Here is a 19,864-nt window from a genome sequence, read left to right as displayed (position 1 = left end):
TAACCAGTAGGAGAGAGCAAGGTCCATTGCATTGGCTGGATCGTTATGTTTTTCGGGGTACATTCATCGATTCGCCTCTTTTTCTACCATTATCCAGGCAAACTTCATTTTCCAGTTATTCACGCGTCATGTTAATAGGGACTAGGGTCATATATTTTGAGCCTTTTGATGCTTGCCATTGGGGAAGACTATGTGGGATATGGAAAACATACAACAAAACTTGCCTTTGCTTTAAGGCGGGGGATACGAGGGCATCATTTATAAATAAACAAATAATACAAAAAACCTTCGTTATGTGATTTATTGAGATTTCTCTAAATTCCTGGCTTTCTTTTCTAGAAATTATCCTAAAATACTTTCTACTATTTCTGTATAAGTCTTTCTCTAAGATAATTTATGCACTTTAAAAATTTAAATTAGACCTCAGATATATCTCCTATCAACATTATAGACCTTTACATTCCTAAATTTCTCTTGGGTCTCTGGAAAACCATAATAATGTTCCCAGTTATTGTTTATTACCAATTTAATGATATATAATATATTCTCACACATGGGAATTTATTTCCAAGGGATATTTGGCATTTTTTCCCAGTATTGGAATAATGATCTAGACGGATGCGATTGGAGGGTCCCATGTTTTTCTTTGAATAATATATCTCTGTGTAGGGGGAATCAAAGCCAAATTATTCCGCAACCAGGGCAATGTTTACGTAACCTGTGATGGTCTAAATTGGACCTCAGGGGGTGCCCTTGATGTGTATGCAAAGACTATAAACACGCTAAGGATTTTAGGTTATGCACCTGGAAGGGGCCTATTGGCGCGATTACTCTAAGCTTGGTGCAAAGTCACAAATGTATGAAATAAGTTTGATTTAACTTTTCCAAGTTCCCTGTTCCCAAAAAACTAGCCGATTACTTAAACACCATCTTAAACTACGATAGGCGTGATTTTTAAATGGGACACAAACTCAAAACATGATCTCTCCACTCCCCTTTCAATTCATTTTATAAGAATGATTTTAAAATTTTCTTTTCCGGGGTTGTTGGCTGGGATAATTTTCCACTTGGTTGGCTGGAAATTGCCTCCCAAAAGCCCATTCCAGGGGGGGCCAATGTTTAGGAGACCCCTAGAATTTCCAGGGCAATCGTTTACCAAGTTTTGTCAATAACTAATAAACAACTTGAAACCTATAGTGATTTTGAGGCTGGGGGCTGGTTGGGGGCATGTTTCATTTAGTAGGGGCAGTGGCAAATGTCACAACCCAATACTGTTCTGTATTACGTTTGTTTTTACTCTAGGCACGAGTGTTTATTTGCGCTTATGATGTTTGTTTTGTGGGCCAGATGTTGTGCTATATCTTTTGAATTTGCCATTTTTTTGTTTTTCAAAACAAATAACTTTCTCTGTTCTCAAATTTTAGTCTTAAGAAACTTTTGCAAAATTGAAAGGGGGACATAATTTCGTGATGAACGGGGATTGAACCCAGGGGAAATCATATCATTTAGTTCAACTTAGTAAGCACACGTTTCTGGAACAGTATATATTATATTGCAATTTGTTTCACGTTATTGCCGCGGTTGCCGACAGCTCTTTTAAAAGGTGGGGAAAACAGGAGTCTAGTTGTATCCATGAGAATAAGTGATTACTAACATGCGAGAGTGCAGTACTGCATAAGCACACCTACCTGACGAATGTTGCGTACGGCTTTTTATTCTCCCAAGGACTTGTATTATTATTGCTTATAGTTGTTTTACATTGCTACTCTTATCACTTTCCGTCTTTGATGATCGGTCTGTTACAGGGAAGGTTTTAGAGTTTATTGCATATCTCCTGGAAAGAGGTATATTTTCGCTCTCGATACGGCTTCTGTGGTCGAACTTTCAAACACCTTGAGATTTGCTAAATTGATCAGTCTAGTATGGGTGATGTACAATAAGCTTAGATATTAAATAAGTCCAGTGAGACGTATTTGGGTCCTTTGACAATTTAAGCACTGTGTCGTGATATTGATTAAATATTATTTAAAAGGAACTAAGATAAATGAGGAACTTATCTCATTTGCCTAACAAGTTACTAATCGAGTAAGTTCAGGGGAATGGCTATTCAATACAGGCAGGATGAGTTCAAGCTAACCAGATTCCTTTCTTTATGAGTGAGAGGGATGGATGTAGTGATGGTTGAGAAACAGACAGTGATAATGCTCGATTTTAAAATACAGGATTAGATGACCAGGAGTCTGCATTCTCCTTTGTTAGCTTCCTTCTTTTTTATAATGTACTTCTATTTTTAGTCCATATTTTGGACACGAAGGCTTGGGAATATCGTATACTATTCAGCACTGTCATTGTTTTATCCTTGGCTCTGGTGTTCTACACTACGCCGTTCTTCTCTACCGACTTTTTAGAGCGTTTATACAAATTTAATGCCTGCACCATTATCACACAACAGGCCCCTTTTTTTCGATATCAAGAGGCTCTTTAAACTGGTTTTGCTACTTCCTCCCATATGAGAGGAGTAGCACTGAATCGATATTACCTATCAGATTTAGATTAGTGTTGGCCACACATACAATGATTTGGCTTCTCGGGCTGCGTATCCCACAGATGATCCAGCGGTGTCCCTGCTTGCGAAGCATCTGAACTCGGGCAAATGATTGGGCAGGTAGACAGGACAAGCCTCTGCGTAACTTTTGTGAATTTCATTTTCCTCGTATCTGCCAGCCGTGGAGCTCTGCATCGCTGTCATTCCTACGGGTGGTGGTAGGCGATGCCTCGTCCAATCCAAGACTCTCGCATGGATTCGTATGGAGATACTGGATTGATCGGGCTGATTATGGGGTGAACAAATCTTGTTCTATCAGTAGCTTCCGTTATAGTAGACGGACATGCCGAGGCTTTGACAACATAATTCTCCTGGCCTATTGATGCAAGTCCACGCCACAGTCAGTGACGTGACAAGCGTACGGAAAGCAAAGATCAAAATGGGTACGTCATGGAGGATAAGCGGGCGGGTGGTGATGAGCTCAGCGCGATCCAACCTCCCGCGAGCTCTCTGAAAGCCATTTGCCATTCTTGGGCTGTATGTTCCCAGCTGTCTCTGCTGGTGATCTCATATATCTAGTTGTCTGGGGGTGTGGTTCAGAGGTAATATCTCATATCAATTTACTTCCTGTCTCCTTCTCCCATTGTAAGAAAGGGAAAAAAAATTCGTTCTTGACTTTTATTCAATGTCACACATATGTCTACTGCAATGCTGCTGGTTCGACGATCAGCTGGTGAGGTTATCTGTACCTCAGCGTACTTCCTCGTCCTCCTTCTATTCCCCGTTCGGTGCATGACGTACGGTGCAGCTAGGATTGGTAATCGTCCTCGTCAGCAGCCTGTGGCTGCTCCTGGCTGGCTCGACTGAGGGTCTGCTGGCGGGCTACCTGGTGGTAAAATAGGAAATGACTCCCGGTCTTCCAGGGCGATGGGGTACGACACGGATGGTAATCTCGTCCTGATCATAGCATGGGGGGCTGACTCGTCAGAGGCCCCTCCTCTTTCATTCTAAAGAAAGATTCCTGTACCTACATGCCTGCTCGCATACGCCCTCCCCAGTGGGCTGTCGTGCGCTCATCGTCCCTGCAGCCATTTAATGTCCTGCTCTGCCTATCATAGCAGTGCTGGCGGCGGCCTCTCTTCATTTTATTTCACTAAACAAGTTCATGTGGTGGTTTGTTCCTGCTCTGCTTATTACTGTCATCACACAATGATGGGCCCTGCCATTGGCTAGTGCCCAAGGTTGCAGGTGAGGACGTAAGCAACGCGGGTGGGTATGTTGAGGGCACCCCCTGTGAATGCATGGCAGTTCCCGGTTAATTTCATGTGGATTGCCACAGAGTGGGCTGTGCTCTTCGGCTTTCTCTGGTACACTGGGTTCTCTAGTCACCATTGTCCATACTTCTAGGCAGGACCTGCCTCCCTATTTTTTAGATACAATACGGAGGGACTGACCTGGGTCTTATTCCCATTTTGTCTTGGTGCCCGGTCCGCCTTCGCTTAGGTCAACGCGAGACCCTGATGAGCGAGACAGTGAGCGCTCACGAACAATGATAACTTCTTCTATCGCCAGCTTATACTCGCTTTTGGCCACAATGCAAGCCCCCCAGGGTACCCCCACAGTACAGAGACTGGTATTAGCCGTCTCTGCTCTCGTGTTGCAAGGCAAACTTGATGCTTTGCTGTTTAGCGCTGCAGTCACGGCCTCTGTCGAGGCATCTCCGTTACACATACCTGCGGCTCAGTGACAGTACTGCCATATAAGGCAAAACTACGGTCCTATGGTTTGCCAGTTGCTATGGCGTGTCTGTCCAGTCCAGGTAATTCCAGGGATAAAAGGGCTCTAGCTAATTGCTTGGTCTGCCGTGTTTCACGGAGCCGGAAGGACATGAAGTGACGACATTTCCAGACCAATCCGCACACTGTTTTTAGCAACCATTCATTGCACTGGGGATTCTGCGTGCAATCTCCGTTGCTATAATGGCGGATGGAGGATCTGCTCTTGGCGGGTGGCAGGCGGAATATGGGCTGAGCTACAGGATAGTCTACAGATAGCTACCCACAGTGCAACGCTCTGGAAATTGACACTAGCCTCGGTACATGGACGCATATTGCTGAATTAATGTGCTTAGTGTGGCCATGTGCACTCGATTTCATACAATCTGTTTTACAAAACCGGTTTATGTAAAATCGGAATAATCCCGTAGTGCAGACGTACCCTTACACAAGGGATGCATTTCTGGTCAAGCTAACGGAATAGTTTTCAGGTCTAAAACAGTTGCAGCAAAATAATAAGCAACAGTTGCAGCAGAAGTTAACAGAAAAGTACAGTAGACTCTGCAGGCTCCCACATTTTGTCAGCAAACCAAAACAAACGACAGTTTTATTGGCTCACAATGTAAACAAACACAAACTACATGTAATTTACTATACCAGCAACAATAGTCTCAGTTGTGGGAGTTTTTACTTCTCCTGAGAGAAAATTTGGGAGTCGCTCTAAAGAATGTACATAAATGACATTTAACATTTTTAGGGAATCTAATATTCTATCAAATAAAAATTATACTCTAATCATTTGTATTAATACTAATAAAAAGTAATTGTGCTAGCATATGACAATCAATATTGAATATGTTCATATATTCATCTATGATTAATAAAACTATTATGGAATGTAATGAAAATGCAGTGTAGTGATATAGGATTCAAACCTGAAATGGAAGTGAATGCCAACATTTCCACAGGAAGAGGATCAAGCCCATAATGAGTATGAACATATGATGTTTTAAATACTTGGGAGCAAAGAAAAAGTGCCATTAACAAAATAATTCATGTGTGCCGGTACAGCATGTATAGTAGATTAAATCCTGGTTCTATCAATTCCAGCTTACTTTAAGAACCTCTAAATTTGAAAAGAAACCAGAGATTACTGTATTGTGAATAAAAACCAAAATATATAGCATTTGGAAACAGAAGATTGTTAAAAAGGGGCTGCCTCCCAACGTGCAGATACATTCCATGTTGACGTTAGATTCCCCACATTTTGATAGGCGAATCACATATACATAATTTCCTTTGTAAAAATTAAAATGCCAGGAAATCTGCTTTAGTAAAATATTTTTTCACACACACACAATCTTTTCATTTTAAATGGAAGATAAACCCTTCATTCAATATTATGTATTTATATTTTGTCCTCTCCTTATGATGTAGGGTTATTCAGTCAGTTGAACTTTTCTCCCATCCAAAATATTAAAACATGAAAATTACATTTGGATGGTCTGAGCTGCATACCAGAAACAGCTAAGGGTGCTTAATCATTCAGAATAAAAAAAATTTCTTTAATTTTTAAACATGTATTTCATTTTATGTTTTATTAAAATTGTTTTAACATTTGCATAGAACCCCCTGAAGGATTAAAACTTGAAATTTACATTAGATTAAAAAATGAAGTATGAAAAAATACTGTATGTATCAAAATTGCAGAGGAATGAAAGATGCCACTGAGAGTAAAGATATTCATGGAAACTACAAAACATGACTTGCAAAAATTCTTGATTTATATAAAGTTTGTTGATTTAAAGAAACTTAGGACCAGGTTCATTATGAAGTTTTCAGTAAAGCGTGTCTCCCGCAATATTGTGAATATTTAAGGAAAAAATGTACAAGAGATGCATCGTTTCCCTCCCCACTTTGAACTTTATGGTACAGATATGGGGACCTGCATGAAAGACCCCCCCTAAGCTTATTTTTTACCAGCTTAGGTTAAATTTATGCTGCCACCACCAAGTGTGTTCGAAATATTTAGGGAGAGCCACTTGGAACTTTGCCTTTCCCCAAATACCTCCCAAGTCCCTAACCCTCCTTTCCTGAGCAGACTTGAGAATAATTCCTCCTCTAAACCCTTGCCCCCTTTTTCCTGGGTAGGCTTGAGAATCCCCCTCACCAGTTAGTCCTGGTGAACACAGATCCAAACCCTTGGATCTTAAAACAATGAAAAATCAATCAGATTTTTAAAAAAAGAAGTTTAATGAAAGAAAAACAGGTAAAAGGAGTCCCTCTGTAAGATTAGAATGAAAGATAATTTCACAGACAATTAAATTGAAAATACAGAGGGTTTCCCTCTGGGCAAAACTTTAAAGTTATACAAAGAACCCAAATTTAGCCTCCCTCTTATTTGCAAAAGAACTTACAAACAAGAAAATAAAAGTAATCTAATACATTTCTTCTCTAAATACTTACTACCCTATAGGAGTGGGATGACTCCTTCTTTTTCTGTCTCTGGCAAAAGCCCACACAGCACAGACAAAAGACTTTTTCCCCCTTCCAGATTGGCCTGCTAAACCCAGGCTTGTGAGTTCAATCCTTGAGGAGACCACTTAGGGATCTGGGGTAAAATCAGTACTTGGTCCTGCTAGTGAAGGCAGGGGGCTGAACTCAATGACCTTTCAGGGTCCCTTCTAGTTCTGTGAGATGGTATTTCCATATATTTATTGGTCCTTCTGGTCAGGTGTGAGCTAGGTTATGTGAGCTTCTTAACTCTTTACAGGTAAAGGAGCAATTAACCCTTAACTGTATGTTTATGACAAGATGTTCAAAGATCACTTACAAAAGTGTGTTTTGGTTGTTGTTTATATGTCTAGGGAATTACAACCACAGGAATAAAGTTTTAGTTTCCAGATGCTAATGAGGTAGTCATTCTTGGAAGTGGACTGGAAAAATTAAATAAAAGAATGATAGGATTGTGGAGACGATAACCATTTGGGGGAAATAGTTGAAGATCCTACATTTGCAAACACAGAGAAAAGAGCTTTACCAATAGCAGGATACTTTTGTTGGCACTAAAATGGAAGGTAATGGACCAGAATAAAGTTGAAAAAATTAACAAAACTGGGGATGAAGCATTTTATAAACAACAAAAAATGTGAGAAGAAAAGCATTCTATTCAGCAAGCTGTTGAAACCTTAAAGCACGATTCTGCTCTGAAAAATGTCTGTGAAAATTTTCACATAATTCACATAATTATAAATGGTATGTTTATAATAATATTCAGCCTGGCATAGGTTGTTTCTATGGGGACTTAACGGAAATCCCATTGAAGCAGGGAAAGACTTCTGTTGACTTCAGTGGTCTTTGAATCAAGCCCAGAGCAGGGCATTCTTGAAAATAGACTAACATCCATCTTTTGACGGACAGAGTTTAAAGAAAATCTTTTTACCTCTGACTTCAGTCCACTAATGGCCATTTACTCAGTGTGACTGCTGATTGTACCAGCAGTCCATCATCTGCTTGTGTTCATAGATTCTTACCCATAGTTCTTAACATGCCCAATCAATAAAATCTCTCAGAAAGGGCTGACATACACAAACATAGTTTTTTAATTTTAAACTTTGATCTATACACAAGTTGATCAAATAAATATTATTTGCTGGTTATATAATTTTGCTTCTTACTAGTTACATTTTTAGGGAAAATGCCCAATTTCTTATTTTGAGCTTTGATTGAGTCTATGTGATTTCACTGGTCTCTGATTAGATTGTTTCTTCACAGAGTTCCTGCTGATAGTACTTTAATGCATACAATAATCCATAAACAATGATAGCTATTTATAAACCATCATTTGCCAAATTAGCACATAATGGTATCTGTGCTACCACAGTATCCCTTATGGTTAGGGTGGGGGAGATCCATGACAACTGTATGGTAGCAGTTGGCAAGTGTTAATTTTTAATGGCTTCTGCTATATTTGAACTCCTTCTCCGAAAATGGTCGTCTAACATCCCTAACACCCCTATATCTGTGTGACCTGCATTGTCTGAGGAAAGTGCCCATATTACTTCATTTCAGTGACTGCTGAAGTGTTATTTGGAATACAAATATACGTAAGATTGGAAAGGCATATACTGGCAATGCTTCTATGCTACTGGTTTGTAAAGGAGGGGCTTCTTAAAACAGAAAAATGCAGGGCCAAATTAATCTCTGGTGTAACTCAATTGAATTCAGTGGAATTCCATCCAGAATGTGTTAGGCCTACAATGCTGGGCAGTTACTAATCCATAATTCTGTTTGCTTGACTCTGAACCTTGAGGCAAGAGTTTAAACAAATTCAGAACAGGCATAATTGATCAGAAAGAGTTTAGGCAGCCGTGAGATAATGGGCCTGATTTTCAGAAGTGCTGGATTACTTGCTGCTCCAACTCAAGTCAGGGGAGTAGCAGTTGCTCAGTATATCAGGAAATTCTGCCCTCTCTGATTACGAGTTGGACAAGGGGTATGGATATGTATTCTGCAGCACTGATAATTTACATCTGTGTGTGCACATAGGGGAAATAAAATTTAACCTGAAGAAAGGTCTATCTAATATTAGATGATTCTTAATACAAAAAGGTCCACTGTGTTACTATTTTTTAAAAAAATATTTTACCTCGAAAACCATTTTCAGTCTAATTCCTTTAAAAACTTAGTTTCCTCTTTATGTTGAGTTAAGGGCTTTTTTTATTCTGAAATGGTTTGTGCCTGTTTACACTGATTATACAAATGTGTACTTAGAGCCTTAATATCAGCATTCAAAACCTGTTTTTAATAGTTTACATTGTAGTTCTCTTTGGTAAGTAAGCTTTCAAAAATAAATAGTTAATAACTTGCATTTATGTTTCTGCTTTTCTGACATTTATGAATCACTCTAGCTGCTTAAAAGGAATTTTCTTCTCTTCACTTTTACTCCACCTACATTAAGAGCACCTTTTCTGTCACACAGTCTTATGCAGTTTTCCCATAGGGGCACATGAGAGAGTTCATCAAAGTGGAAACAAAAATGAATCACATAGTCATTTTATTTACTCATTTAAGACAATTATGGTGCTTATAGCTATCCGGGCACATTTTAGTTTCTCTAAGTTGTGCACAAATTACTGAAAAAAAATTGTCATTGTAGATTGCAACTTTTAAAAAAAATAAAAAATTGAGGCATAGCTGTATGGTGGTAGTTGTCTCATTAAATGTTGTTTGTGGGCATTTTGCCACTTTGAGCAGAAACTGTTGCTTTAGATTTGAAATAACATTAGTGACTTTGTCCGACTATACCAAAAGAAGGAGACACTTGATATGGATTTAATCAGGATGTAACTTATTATTAGGTGTCTGTGACTACCCAGCAGATAAAAGTGTACAATGCAGGTAACCCAATGTTTATTCTGTAATTATCCAGAGGGCTTCCACCAGCTACCCATCCTTTTCCATCCAGGTCCCTCTAGCAAATCCATTGCCATCCACCCTCCCTCATAGGAGACGTAAAGTGGGCTTTCAGAAAGGGGGGGATTGGCTCCCTGCCATTCCAACCATAGCAGGCCATACCAGGCCATTTATCTGGTCACTGGCCATTTACCAGGCCATTTACCAGGCCATTTATCTGGTCATAGGCCATTTTTCTGGTCACTGGATACCTTCCCTCTGGAGTACCTGCACTGGACATCTACCCCACACTTACAAAATAAATTGCGACATAGCCTGTCACCTTTTGTGCCCACCGTAATAAGTCTTCCCTGCCACTCTCTGGGGGGAAAGCAAAAAAAAAAATAAAACACTCCACTGAAGCCAATAAGGTAGTGCGGGAAAAATTCCTTCCCAGCCCCCTAAAAAGGAGTGACTAGTGCAATGCCTACAGCAGGTTCAAACCCCACCTGATAATCACACCTCAAGGGGAGAGACAGTAGGTGCTACCTTGCCTGCTGCACGGAGAAAGGGGTTTCAAACACCAGGGCTTGTACCTTTAAAGCCTTTCGCTCTTACATTCCTAGGGAGTGAGTCAGTGCTGCAAATCTGACCACCACCTACCCTTTTCGCAGCAGTGTGACCTTGTTCACAATTTTGCCCTTACCATCAGCTGAACAAAAACTGATGTTATGTACCAGCCAGCTCTTCAACAACCTTACCAAGACCCATCAATAAGCCTGGAAGCCCTGCATCTTGGCAGGGAGTTAGACCAGATGACACTTGCTGTCCCTTTTTAACCCTGTAGTTCTATGATTCTATGGTACATATTTTACCTATGTCTTTGGAATTTCTGTTTCTTCTGCTAACACAGACCATATTTTATTTTCCCATCTGCAGTTTACTTTGTAGTGCCAAGTAGTAAGGCAATAAGCTAAAATTTGAAATGAGTGCATAAAATCAGGCTTCTACATCTATATTCTGGCACCTTGATTTTCCATGATGCTGAGTAGACACAGATTTATTTGTCCAGCTGGTGTCAGTGGAAGCTGAAGATGTTCAGCCCCTTGGAAAATGAAGTCACTTTGGGGATTGATCTAAAGCTCACTAAAGTCAGTAGTAATCTTTCCAATGGCTTCAGTGAGTAGGGACCAGTGTCTAATGTCCAGGTACCCAAATTTTGAGCCCTTTGATTTTAATAACTAACAGAGGATATGATGCTGAGAAGCCATTAAGTTTAAGTTCAGTGGGTGAAATTCACCTACGAAAAGGGGCATGTTGCTAGTCTTTTGCATTACTTAAACTCTGTGTAAAGGCTGAACAGGTAGTCCACTGACTGAGCATCTGCTCAGAGGTGCCAATGCGGTCCCTACAAGCCATGGAAAAAAGGCCTTTGTGCCAGCCCTACATAAGATGATGTACTAAGCCACACTGCCGGTAGGCAAGGAGGCTGCAGATCTTCATTTACATGGATCCATTATCTCTGATACTTCATACAACTGACATGGAGGAGTTGTAGTCAATATTTCAGCCTGTTGGAATAGCAGCCACATAGGAGCTACTCAGCAATCTTCCACTGTGGGCTGGGAGTGGATTTCATTTGCCCAGCTGCTTCACACTCCCAAAACTCTGACTTAGTGAATTGCATCCAATAGAGTTGGAGGGGCCTAGCACATCTCACAATCAGGGCCAGAGTTTTTATATTGTGTAAAATATTTATGTCATGCATATACAATTCATGTATTCAAGTAATTTGCTTTTTTTCCTATACGTTGTCTCTAAAAGAGATAGATGAGTTATTTGTTTGTTAATATGGTGTGTTTTCAGGAGTATCCTATTTAATTTGAAACATCAAGAAATTGAAGATAATTGTTGTGTTTAAATGTTGCGTCCAGATGTTCAAATTCAGTCTTTCTCCAAAAGCAGTTGTTAATAACCAAATACTACATCTGTTTTCAGTTCAGAAAGTGTATAAGTAAAGAGCTATCACTTATTCACAGCAAACTGTATTCAAAGAATGAGAAGAACACCTCCACTGGATGAACTGCAGCCTCCACCATATCAGGATGATAGTGGTTCTCCTCACCTCTCTTGTACACCCTCTGAAGCTGACGACAGTAAATGTGAATTTTCCCACTGTAGCAACAGTCCAAGATGTTCATACAAGTGCCAAAGTGAAGGAAGCACTGGACATGAAATAGAAAGCTTCCATAACAAAGGATATGAAGAGGATGTACCCAGTGATAGTACTGCTGTCCTTAGCCCAGAGGTAAATGAAATACAGTCTAGCGCTACACTTGTAGGCATCTTGGATGTAACACAATAGTATATTAACTTCTCTTGTAGATCTTATAAATATCTTGATTCTAATTGACATCTTACAGAGACTGTGTACATTAACTTCAAAGGTCTATTATAAAGAAGAAAAATGTATATTGCCAAATAATATAGCAATAAGATTTTAACTTGCTCTGTATAATGACCTCAATGACACTTCATTTTAAAACAACCCCCCAGCAGGAACAGTTTATTTTTTAAACCAGTAAAAGCTGTGATATACATTCTCATGGGGAACTATATTAACAATTTGCTTCTTATAACAATTTTCAATTAATAATTTAGCAATAAATCAATCAAAATTATATTTCTCTTAGTGCCTTTCATATTAAACTCCCTAAAGAACTGGAGAAAAATCTTAATTAAGTATCCTTATGGTTTTGAGATTAAAGAAATATTTTTATTATGGATAATGTAATTGATTTATGGTACACTTACTTTCTCATTTTTCTCTTTGTAATTTGTAATTATTATTCTTCCTAAACTGAATTTTTAATATTTTTAATATGTAGATGTCTAAAATGTGTAAAGACAATCAATAGTATCAATTCTTAAACCAGAAGCAAACAATTTTTAGATAAAAAAAGCTACATTATAGCATCTCCTATTCATTGATATGAACAAGTCATATCTTCAGCCATATGAAAGGACCTCAGGATTTACATTAAGGTTTTACATGTTTGGAATAAATACTTCTTATATGAATAATACAATGATCTATATTATACTTCAAAAAATCTTATTTATACAGTATCTTTTGTCACACTACCCATTGCATTTTTTTAGCTTCTAATTGTATCAGTCCTTGGACTGAGGTTATTGAGGTACAGTATGCAAGCTTACAGAACCATTGCTTTATCTTGATCAGAACTATTTTGTATTATAAATTCAGTTCAGGCCCAGCCTCTGGTCAAATGGCTCCCTCAGTGATCTAGAATTTTCACATTCCCTAATAAATAAATAAATGGGGATGAATATAATTTTAATGACATCCAGGAGGTTTGAGGACCTGTTGCTCCCTCCTGATGTCCTCATAGAAATTGGTCACTGATCATGACTATGACTGTATTATTTTTATGGTAATCACAGATCTAATGGAAAATGTGGAGTTGACAATTTGCTGCGTAAAACATGCATTGAAACTTTATGCCCCCTTTTTTAAAAATAAACTGCTAATGCAGAGGGGAAAACCCTCAGATGTGGATTGTTACTGAACAAACAATATTGCTGACGAAGGTAGCTGAGGAGGGCTTTGTTGAAAATAGCTGGTCTGTTCTTTGGGCTTACTTGCGTTAAGCCTGCTGACACAGACCAGCGATCACAGGACAATCATGGGAAAAGAAAACATAGGTGCATACATAGGCAACCTGGCTTTCCCAAATGGAAAAATATATAGATTGATAAATATTGTAGTCAGCAGGGGGACCAGACAGCAAATGTGAAAAATCGGTACGGGGTGGAGAATAATAGGTGCCTATATAAGAAAAAGCCCCAAATATCGGGATGTCATCCTAGTAGTCAGTCAGTAGTCAGTCATCTTTCGTGTCAGTCCTTAGTCCATGTGTTAAAAGATTCTTTTCATATTCTGCTGAATGATAAATGCCAGAGAATTTTCATCTATACATCATGCTATGTCAGAATGAACACCACTGAAAAAACACTTTCTATAGGAGGAGTTCCAGATTGTTGGTTTTATTGAAATATTGTTGTGTTTTTGAATGGGAGGCACACAAATTATTTCTTTATACTTGACTTTTTAAAAATAAAATGTTTGTCAAATAGTGAGTAGAAATTATTTATTTTTTTTAGATAGATCCATATACTGAAACATTTCTAGCACTGTATTAAGCACTCATGAAATTAAAGTTGCTCTATGAAATCTGACATATTGCTTCACACAAAATAGCACTTATTTTCTTAAAAAATACAGCCTTAATCATGCCCTATGGTAAGAATATATTTGTAGGTACAGCTACGTTAACTTTCACTAACCTACCAGTACCATGTAAATGGAGTACATTCGTAGTAAACTGCTTATGCTGTAAGGGAGAAAAATAATCCCATATTAAAGAAGGGTTCATTGTGCAAACAAAGTGATTTTATATGAAACAGAAAGTAACAGCATGTCTTCACTATTTTATTAGCTATTAAATTTTTAAGTGCACACCTAATGAGAACACTGAAGATTTTAAAAATTAAGCATTAGCAATAATTGCTTTAAGAACTGATATACAATATGTGGCAAGTACAGAAGACATTTCTGACATAGGTATGGTTCTTGTATACTTCTAAGAAGTTACATTTAACAACCTATGTTAGCCATCTGTTGCATGTACATCTGACTGCAGTGGGAGTTGTATGTGCAACCAACTGCAGCATTTGACCCATTACTTGCTCTAGTCCTATATATTTCACTATGTTCTCTTACCATCAAATCAGGTATTAATGTGTTAAATATGTTAAACTTGAGTATTGGGTTTTTTTAAAAAAATTCTGCAGAATCCCTCACTTGAATCAGACATTTGGATTGCACCTCACAATGAATGATAGGTTATTTATCTAAGCTTATGTGGAACTGAAAAAATTAAGTCGTTAATATAACTTTATTAGTTCTAGCTTTTTCTTTGCCAGTTGGTGCCTGGGTTTGTCTATTTTGACCAGCTGGAAGTAGCTTTTGATTTTCCTTGGTTGCCAGTCAGCCACCTCTTCATTCTTCAGTGTTTAATTACCTTGTTTATGAAGTGAACAAAAAGATCATAGTCACATCATGCTGCTTAGAGAAAACCATGCATTTCTATGCTAGCTTTAATAATAGAATACCAAAAATAAATAAATAAAAGCATTTATATTTCTTTCCTTAGGATATGTCAGCTCGAGGATCATCTTCACAGCTTCCTAAATCTTTTGATCCTGAGCCAGTAGCTAAATATGGCACGCTGGATGTGACTTTTGACTATGACTCACAGGAACAGAAGCTTCTAGTAACAGTGACAGCTGTCACAGACATCCCAACATATAACAGGACAGGCGGAAACTCATGGCAAGTACATCTAGTTCTCCTACCTATAAAGAAACAGAGAGCAAAAACCAGCATCCAGCGGGGACCATGCCCTGTCTTCGCAGAGACATTCAAATTTAATCACGTTGAATCTGAGATGATTGGGAATTATGCAGTTCGGTTTAGACTGTATGGTGTACGTCGCATGAAAAAAGAGAGGATTGTGGGGGAAAAGATTTTTTACTTAACCAAATTGAATCTTCAAGGGAAGATGTCAGTACCAGTGATAATGGAGCCTTCTTACAGTCTTTCTGTGAGTATTGTACAAAGCAGAATAAGTATATAATTATGTAAATTGTCCTGAATTGATTAGGAATAGTTTATATATTTACAGAGACAACACTTCCACTGACTCCTCCCCTCCCCATTGTCATGCACACTTTATGCAAAATAATAGTTTGGGGGAGGGGGTCCAATTAGCTACTGTTAGGTAAATTTATTTCTCATGCGTAGAACCTGCCTATACTTTTTCATTTTGATTATTTTGGTATTTTCACTATAAAATATTATAATAGTAATAGGAGGATAAAATTATTATATTGAGATGAGTTTTACAGGTTTGCTTTATCAACATGTTAACCATTGTGCTTTCATTTTTAAAAATCTATATTAGTAGGTGATTTTCGTCTTCTGTAATAAAATCCAGTTTGTAATATAATACACATGCTTTGCTTTCCCAGAAACAATGGAAACAGGAAACCTGAAGATGTGGAAACCCTTATTTTAATGACTTCAGAGGACAAGGAAAATAAAATATTTAATTTATTTGTAGTCACATTAATCTATAAAGGACAATAATTTGTTGGGATTTGAAATGAGAATCAGATAAAAAATATAATATGGAATCCTGGTAATGGAGCAGGTGATATAAGAGGACTTTATCATCTCCCATTTTTTATGATTCTGTAAGGAACACAAGGGAATCCTGGGTAGTGCTTTCTGAGGACAAATACTGTTCACTCACCTTAAGTAAACTTTTCTACTATTGAAGTGCTTAATACAAGAGCAATGAAAAATATTTGAAACAAAATTGAAAATACGCTAAATTTTCTATTTTTAAGTGTCTGAGGGTCCTGCAATAATGAAATATGTTTTGTAGCATTTTTGTGTCAGTGAAAATTGTGCTGAAGTTGAGTTCCTTCTGCTCCCCCATCCCTTTAGATGTTAACAAGAGCTTTCTTGTGATGAAGTTTTGAGTTTTAAGCTTGGTTGGGTTTTGTCACATGGCTGAAATTCTGATTAGGGGTCTGATTTAAAGCTCATTGAAGCCAATGGATCAGGGCCTAGATGAGCATATACCTCATGTGCTCATCAGAAGTAATTTTGACTTATTTTCTAAGGCCAGTCTACACTTACCAGTACAGTAATGCCTCGCTTAACTTTGTAGTTATGTTCCTGAAAAATGCGACTTTAAGCAAAACGATGTTAAGTAAATCCAATTTCCCCGTAAGAATTAACCCCCCTATTTACATTATGTTCCAGGGAAATTTTTTTCACCAGACAAAAAACTATATATAGTTTTTTATTTATATATACATAAAACTATATACACGCACACACACACACACACACACACACACACACACACACACACACACACACAGTATAAGCTTTAAACAAACAGTTTAATACTGTACACAGCAATGATAATTGTGAAGTTTGGTTGAGGTGGTGAAGTTAGAGGATGGAAGAGGGTGGGATATTTCCCGGGGAATGCCTTGCTAAATGATGAACTAGCATTCGGCTGAGCCCTTAAGGGTTAACACATTGTTAATGTAGCCTCACACTCCACAAGGCAGCACGAGTGGAGGGAAGGAAGACAGCATGGCAGACAGAGATAGAGACACACACTCTGTGTATGGGAGAGAGAACAAGATGTGCATTGCCCCTTTAAGTAAGCTAACTCCACTCTAAGTACATTGCCTTTAAAAAGATCAGGAAATTGAGACAGCAGTTGCCGCCAGCAAGCTCTCTCCATCTGGAGGGCAGGAGTGGAGAGAGGGGGACACCCTGACGTTAGCCCCCCCGTTCCTCTCCCCAGTCTCCCCGCACAGCAAGCAGGAGACTCCCCGGAGCAGCTCCAAGGCAGAGGGCAGGAACAGCACATGGCAGTGCGGGGAGGGACAGCTGAACTGCGGGCAATTGATAGCCTGCTGGGCGGCTGATGCACAGGGAACTTAGAGGAGTGGAGAGCTGATGGGGGACTGCCAGTCCACCCTGGTTCCAAGCCCCCACCAGTTAGCTGCAGCGGGCTGCTCTTTCTGCAAGCAGTGGACAAAGCAGGCAGCTGTCAAACAACGTTATAAGGAAGCATTGCACAACTTTAAACGAGCATGTTCCCTAATTGATCAGCAACGTAACAACAGAACAATGTTAACCTGGAAGACTTTAAGTGAGGAATTACTGTAGATTAACACTGCTGTGATTGATGTAGCAGTGTTGATTTAGTGGGTGTGGTGAAGACCCACTAAGTCAATGGTAGAGCGCTCTCCCATTGACTCTGGTATTCCAGCTCCCTGAGAAGAGTAAGGTAAGTCGACAGGAGAGCATCTCCCGTTGACACAGCACAGTGTAGACACTGCAGTAAATTTACGTAAGGTATGTTCACTTCAATCACGTTATTCACATAACTGAAGTAGCATAACTTAGGTCAATTTACCATAATAGTGTAGACTAGCCCTTGGGAGGGAGAGTGGAGCTATGTCTCTGAAAAACATCAAAGATGATACTGAGATTGTTATCCACTAAAGAAGGTAGATATAGGTACCAGGCTTTCAGTCTTCCCCTCCCGCTCCTTCACTAAAAGAATACCAGGAATGGGGGAAATGTAGATTATTGGTGGGTCAAAGGGTCTTCTACATAGCCTGTTGCTGGTATAGGAATTGCATAGGAATGGAAGGTCAAATGGCCTGAAAGAAGTCTTCATATGTTTGGATAGTTTGAATAGGAATTCATATTTCTGGACTTATGTGAACCAGTTCCCAAATCTTTTCAATTCCATACATTCTAAGCGTTGTTGTGTACTATGGTTTTAGATGTAGTTTTTCAGTGGGCAGGCTGACTGATGACTGCATGCTCTGAAGTGTACATGATTCCACAGTAAAGTTAAGGTTTGCATTTTGTAATGTTATTGTCCTTGTAGTCCTAAAAGCAGAGCTAGGATTACTTAAAGGGGAAAAGGAGAGGATTATTTTAATTTGGGCAGCTACAACTGAGTAGGGAAACTTGGAAATTATAAATCTCGTACTTACATAGGTTCTAAATCCAGAACCAAATTTGTCTTATGCTAGTGTTAGTCTGTTTTGTTGCTAAACACTAGCTGTATTTGATTGATCCTTTGTATATATAGATATTGTAGCTCTCTTCTCCCCTCTGGTTCTCATTATTTTAATTGTACATATTAGATAATTTATATATTAAATATATTTTAAAATTAAAATGTATTTATATGTTAAACATTAAACATATGTGTCACTGAACCTTTCTAACTTCACTGAAACATCTGTTCATATTCTCTCTCCGCTGCATCTAGAGCCTTATCATCTCTCTTCTCCCCCTGCTCTCCTCTCTGCTCTTTTTCTACAATAAAAAGGGTGTATGTATGTAAAGAATATATATTTTCTCTCTCTTACTTTCCTTCTTCCACACACAAGGAAAATACTCAAATATGGTCACTATCAGATTTCAGCTGTTCTGGTCTTTTTGGCTGATTATCTAAGTTTGTGTGTCCATGTGATTCTTTTAGATCAGTTAGCAGCCTGATACCTCTGAACAAAAGATTTTGTTGATCTATCTGAAGTAAATAGGATCACCGAAGTGGTTCTGCACTTTCCTCTAAAGGAATTGGAAAACTGTTCATCATTCTTTTCATCCAAATAAATAAGAAAAATTGTTGTCTTGTGCAAGAAATTGAATCAGAGTCTCCAGTATTGTATGAGTAGAAAAACAATTTTAACAGTTTATTGGCAGATGAGCAAAAATTATTTGGATAAAATCAAAACACTACCCCTCCCCCTTAACACCGTCCACCAGAAAGTTGCTGTTTGGGATAGAACAAAAAAAAAAATACATTAAATATCCTCTGGATCTGAATTCAGAAGTTAATTTTGGGGGTACAGTGTGGAAAATCCCAACACATCTGAATAGTACATTTTAATTTATTTTAATAAAATATTTTGTCCATTCCTAATTGAGGGCTTGGAGGGGAGGAAGGCTTGGTGTTCGGATTCGACTTGCTGCAAACCTGTATTAGTACACTTGAGCACCTTCTTGACTACTGAGCTACCTAATCCAACTTTGCAATCTAAATGATCACTTTTTAAGACTCTCTATACAGAAATATTTCTTGCAGAAGAGGCGACAGCACTTGCAGTACTTTACAAATAATTTTCCTTGTGCGTATATCTGTTATGCCTTTTAATGAGTAGGCATAATGATCTTTCACCTTACATCCCTGTGTTAGTCATTTTGCTGTGAATAATTCAATTTAAATTTCTCACTCTCCATCCTTGGATATACTAGATGTGATACCAATGGTAGTGACTAGACACTGGGCAGGTGTGTGTGCATCAAACATTTGTAGAAAGATGCTTAATTTGGCCTCTGGAATTGTGCAAGAAACATTTTAGTTTGAGTTATTTTAGTGAAGTAAGGCATTCATATTTATCAGTTTAGAAGCTGATGTTTATTCATTTGTTATACAGACACTCCCCGGGT

At 38.5% G+C, this 19,864-nt stretch overlaps 1 protein-coding gene across 1 annotated transcript in view; it reads left to right on the top strand.

Moving 5' to 3' along the window:
• Positions 1 to 19,864, top strand: part of SYT14 (synaptotagmin 14) — a 179,764-nt gene that overhangs the window by 123,368 nt on the left and 36,532 nt on the right. Inside the window, exons 4-5 of the mRNA XM_032785219.2 lie at positions 11,754 to 12,022; positions 14,952 to 15,401. Of these exons, the coding sequence (XP_032641110.2) occupies positions 11,754 to 12,022; positions 14,952 to 15,401 (719 nt within the window). The remainder of the gene's footprint in view (positions 1 to 11,753; positions 12,023 to 14,951; positions 15,402 to 19,864) is intronic.

The sequence above is a fragment of the Chelonoidis abingdonii genome, chromosome 3 (assembly GCF_003597395.2).
Source record: "Chelonoidis abingdonii isolate Lonesome George chromosome 3, CheloAbing_2.0, whole genome shotgun sequence".
Classification (NCBI taxonomy): domain Eukaryota; kingdom Metazoa; phylum Chordata; order Testudines; family Testudinidae; genus Chelonoidis; species Chelonoidis abingdonii.
This window is presented reverse-complemented; position numbering and strand designations above follow the sequence as displayed.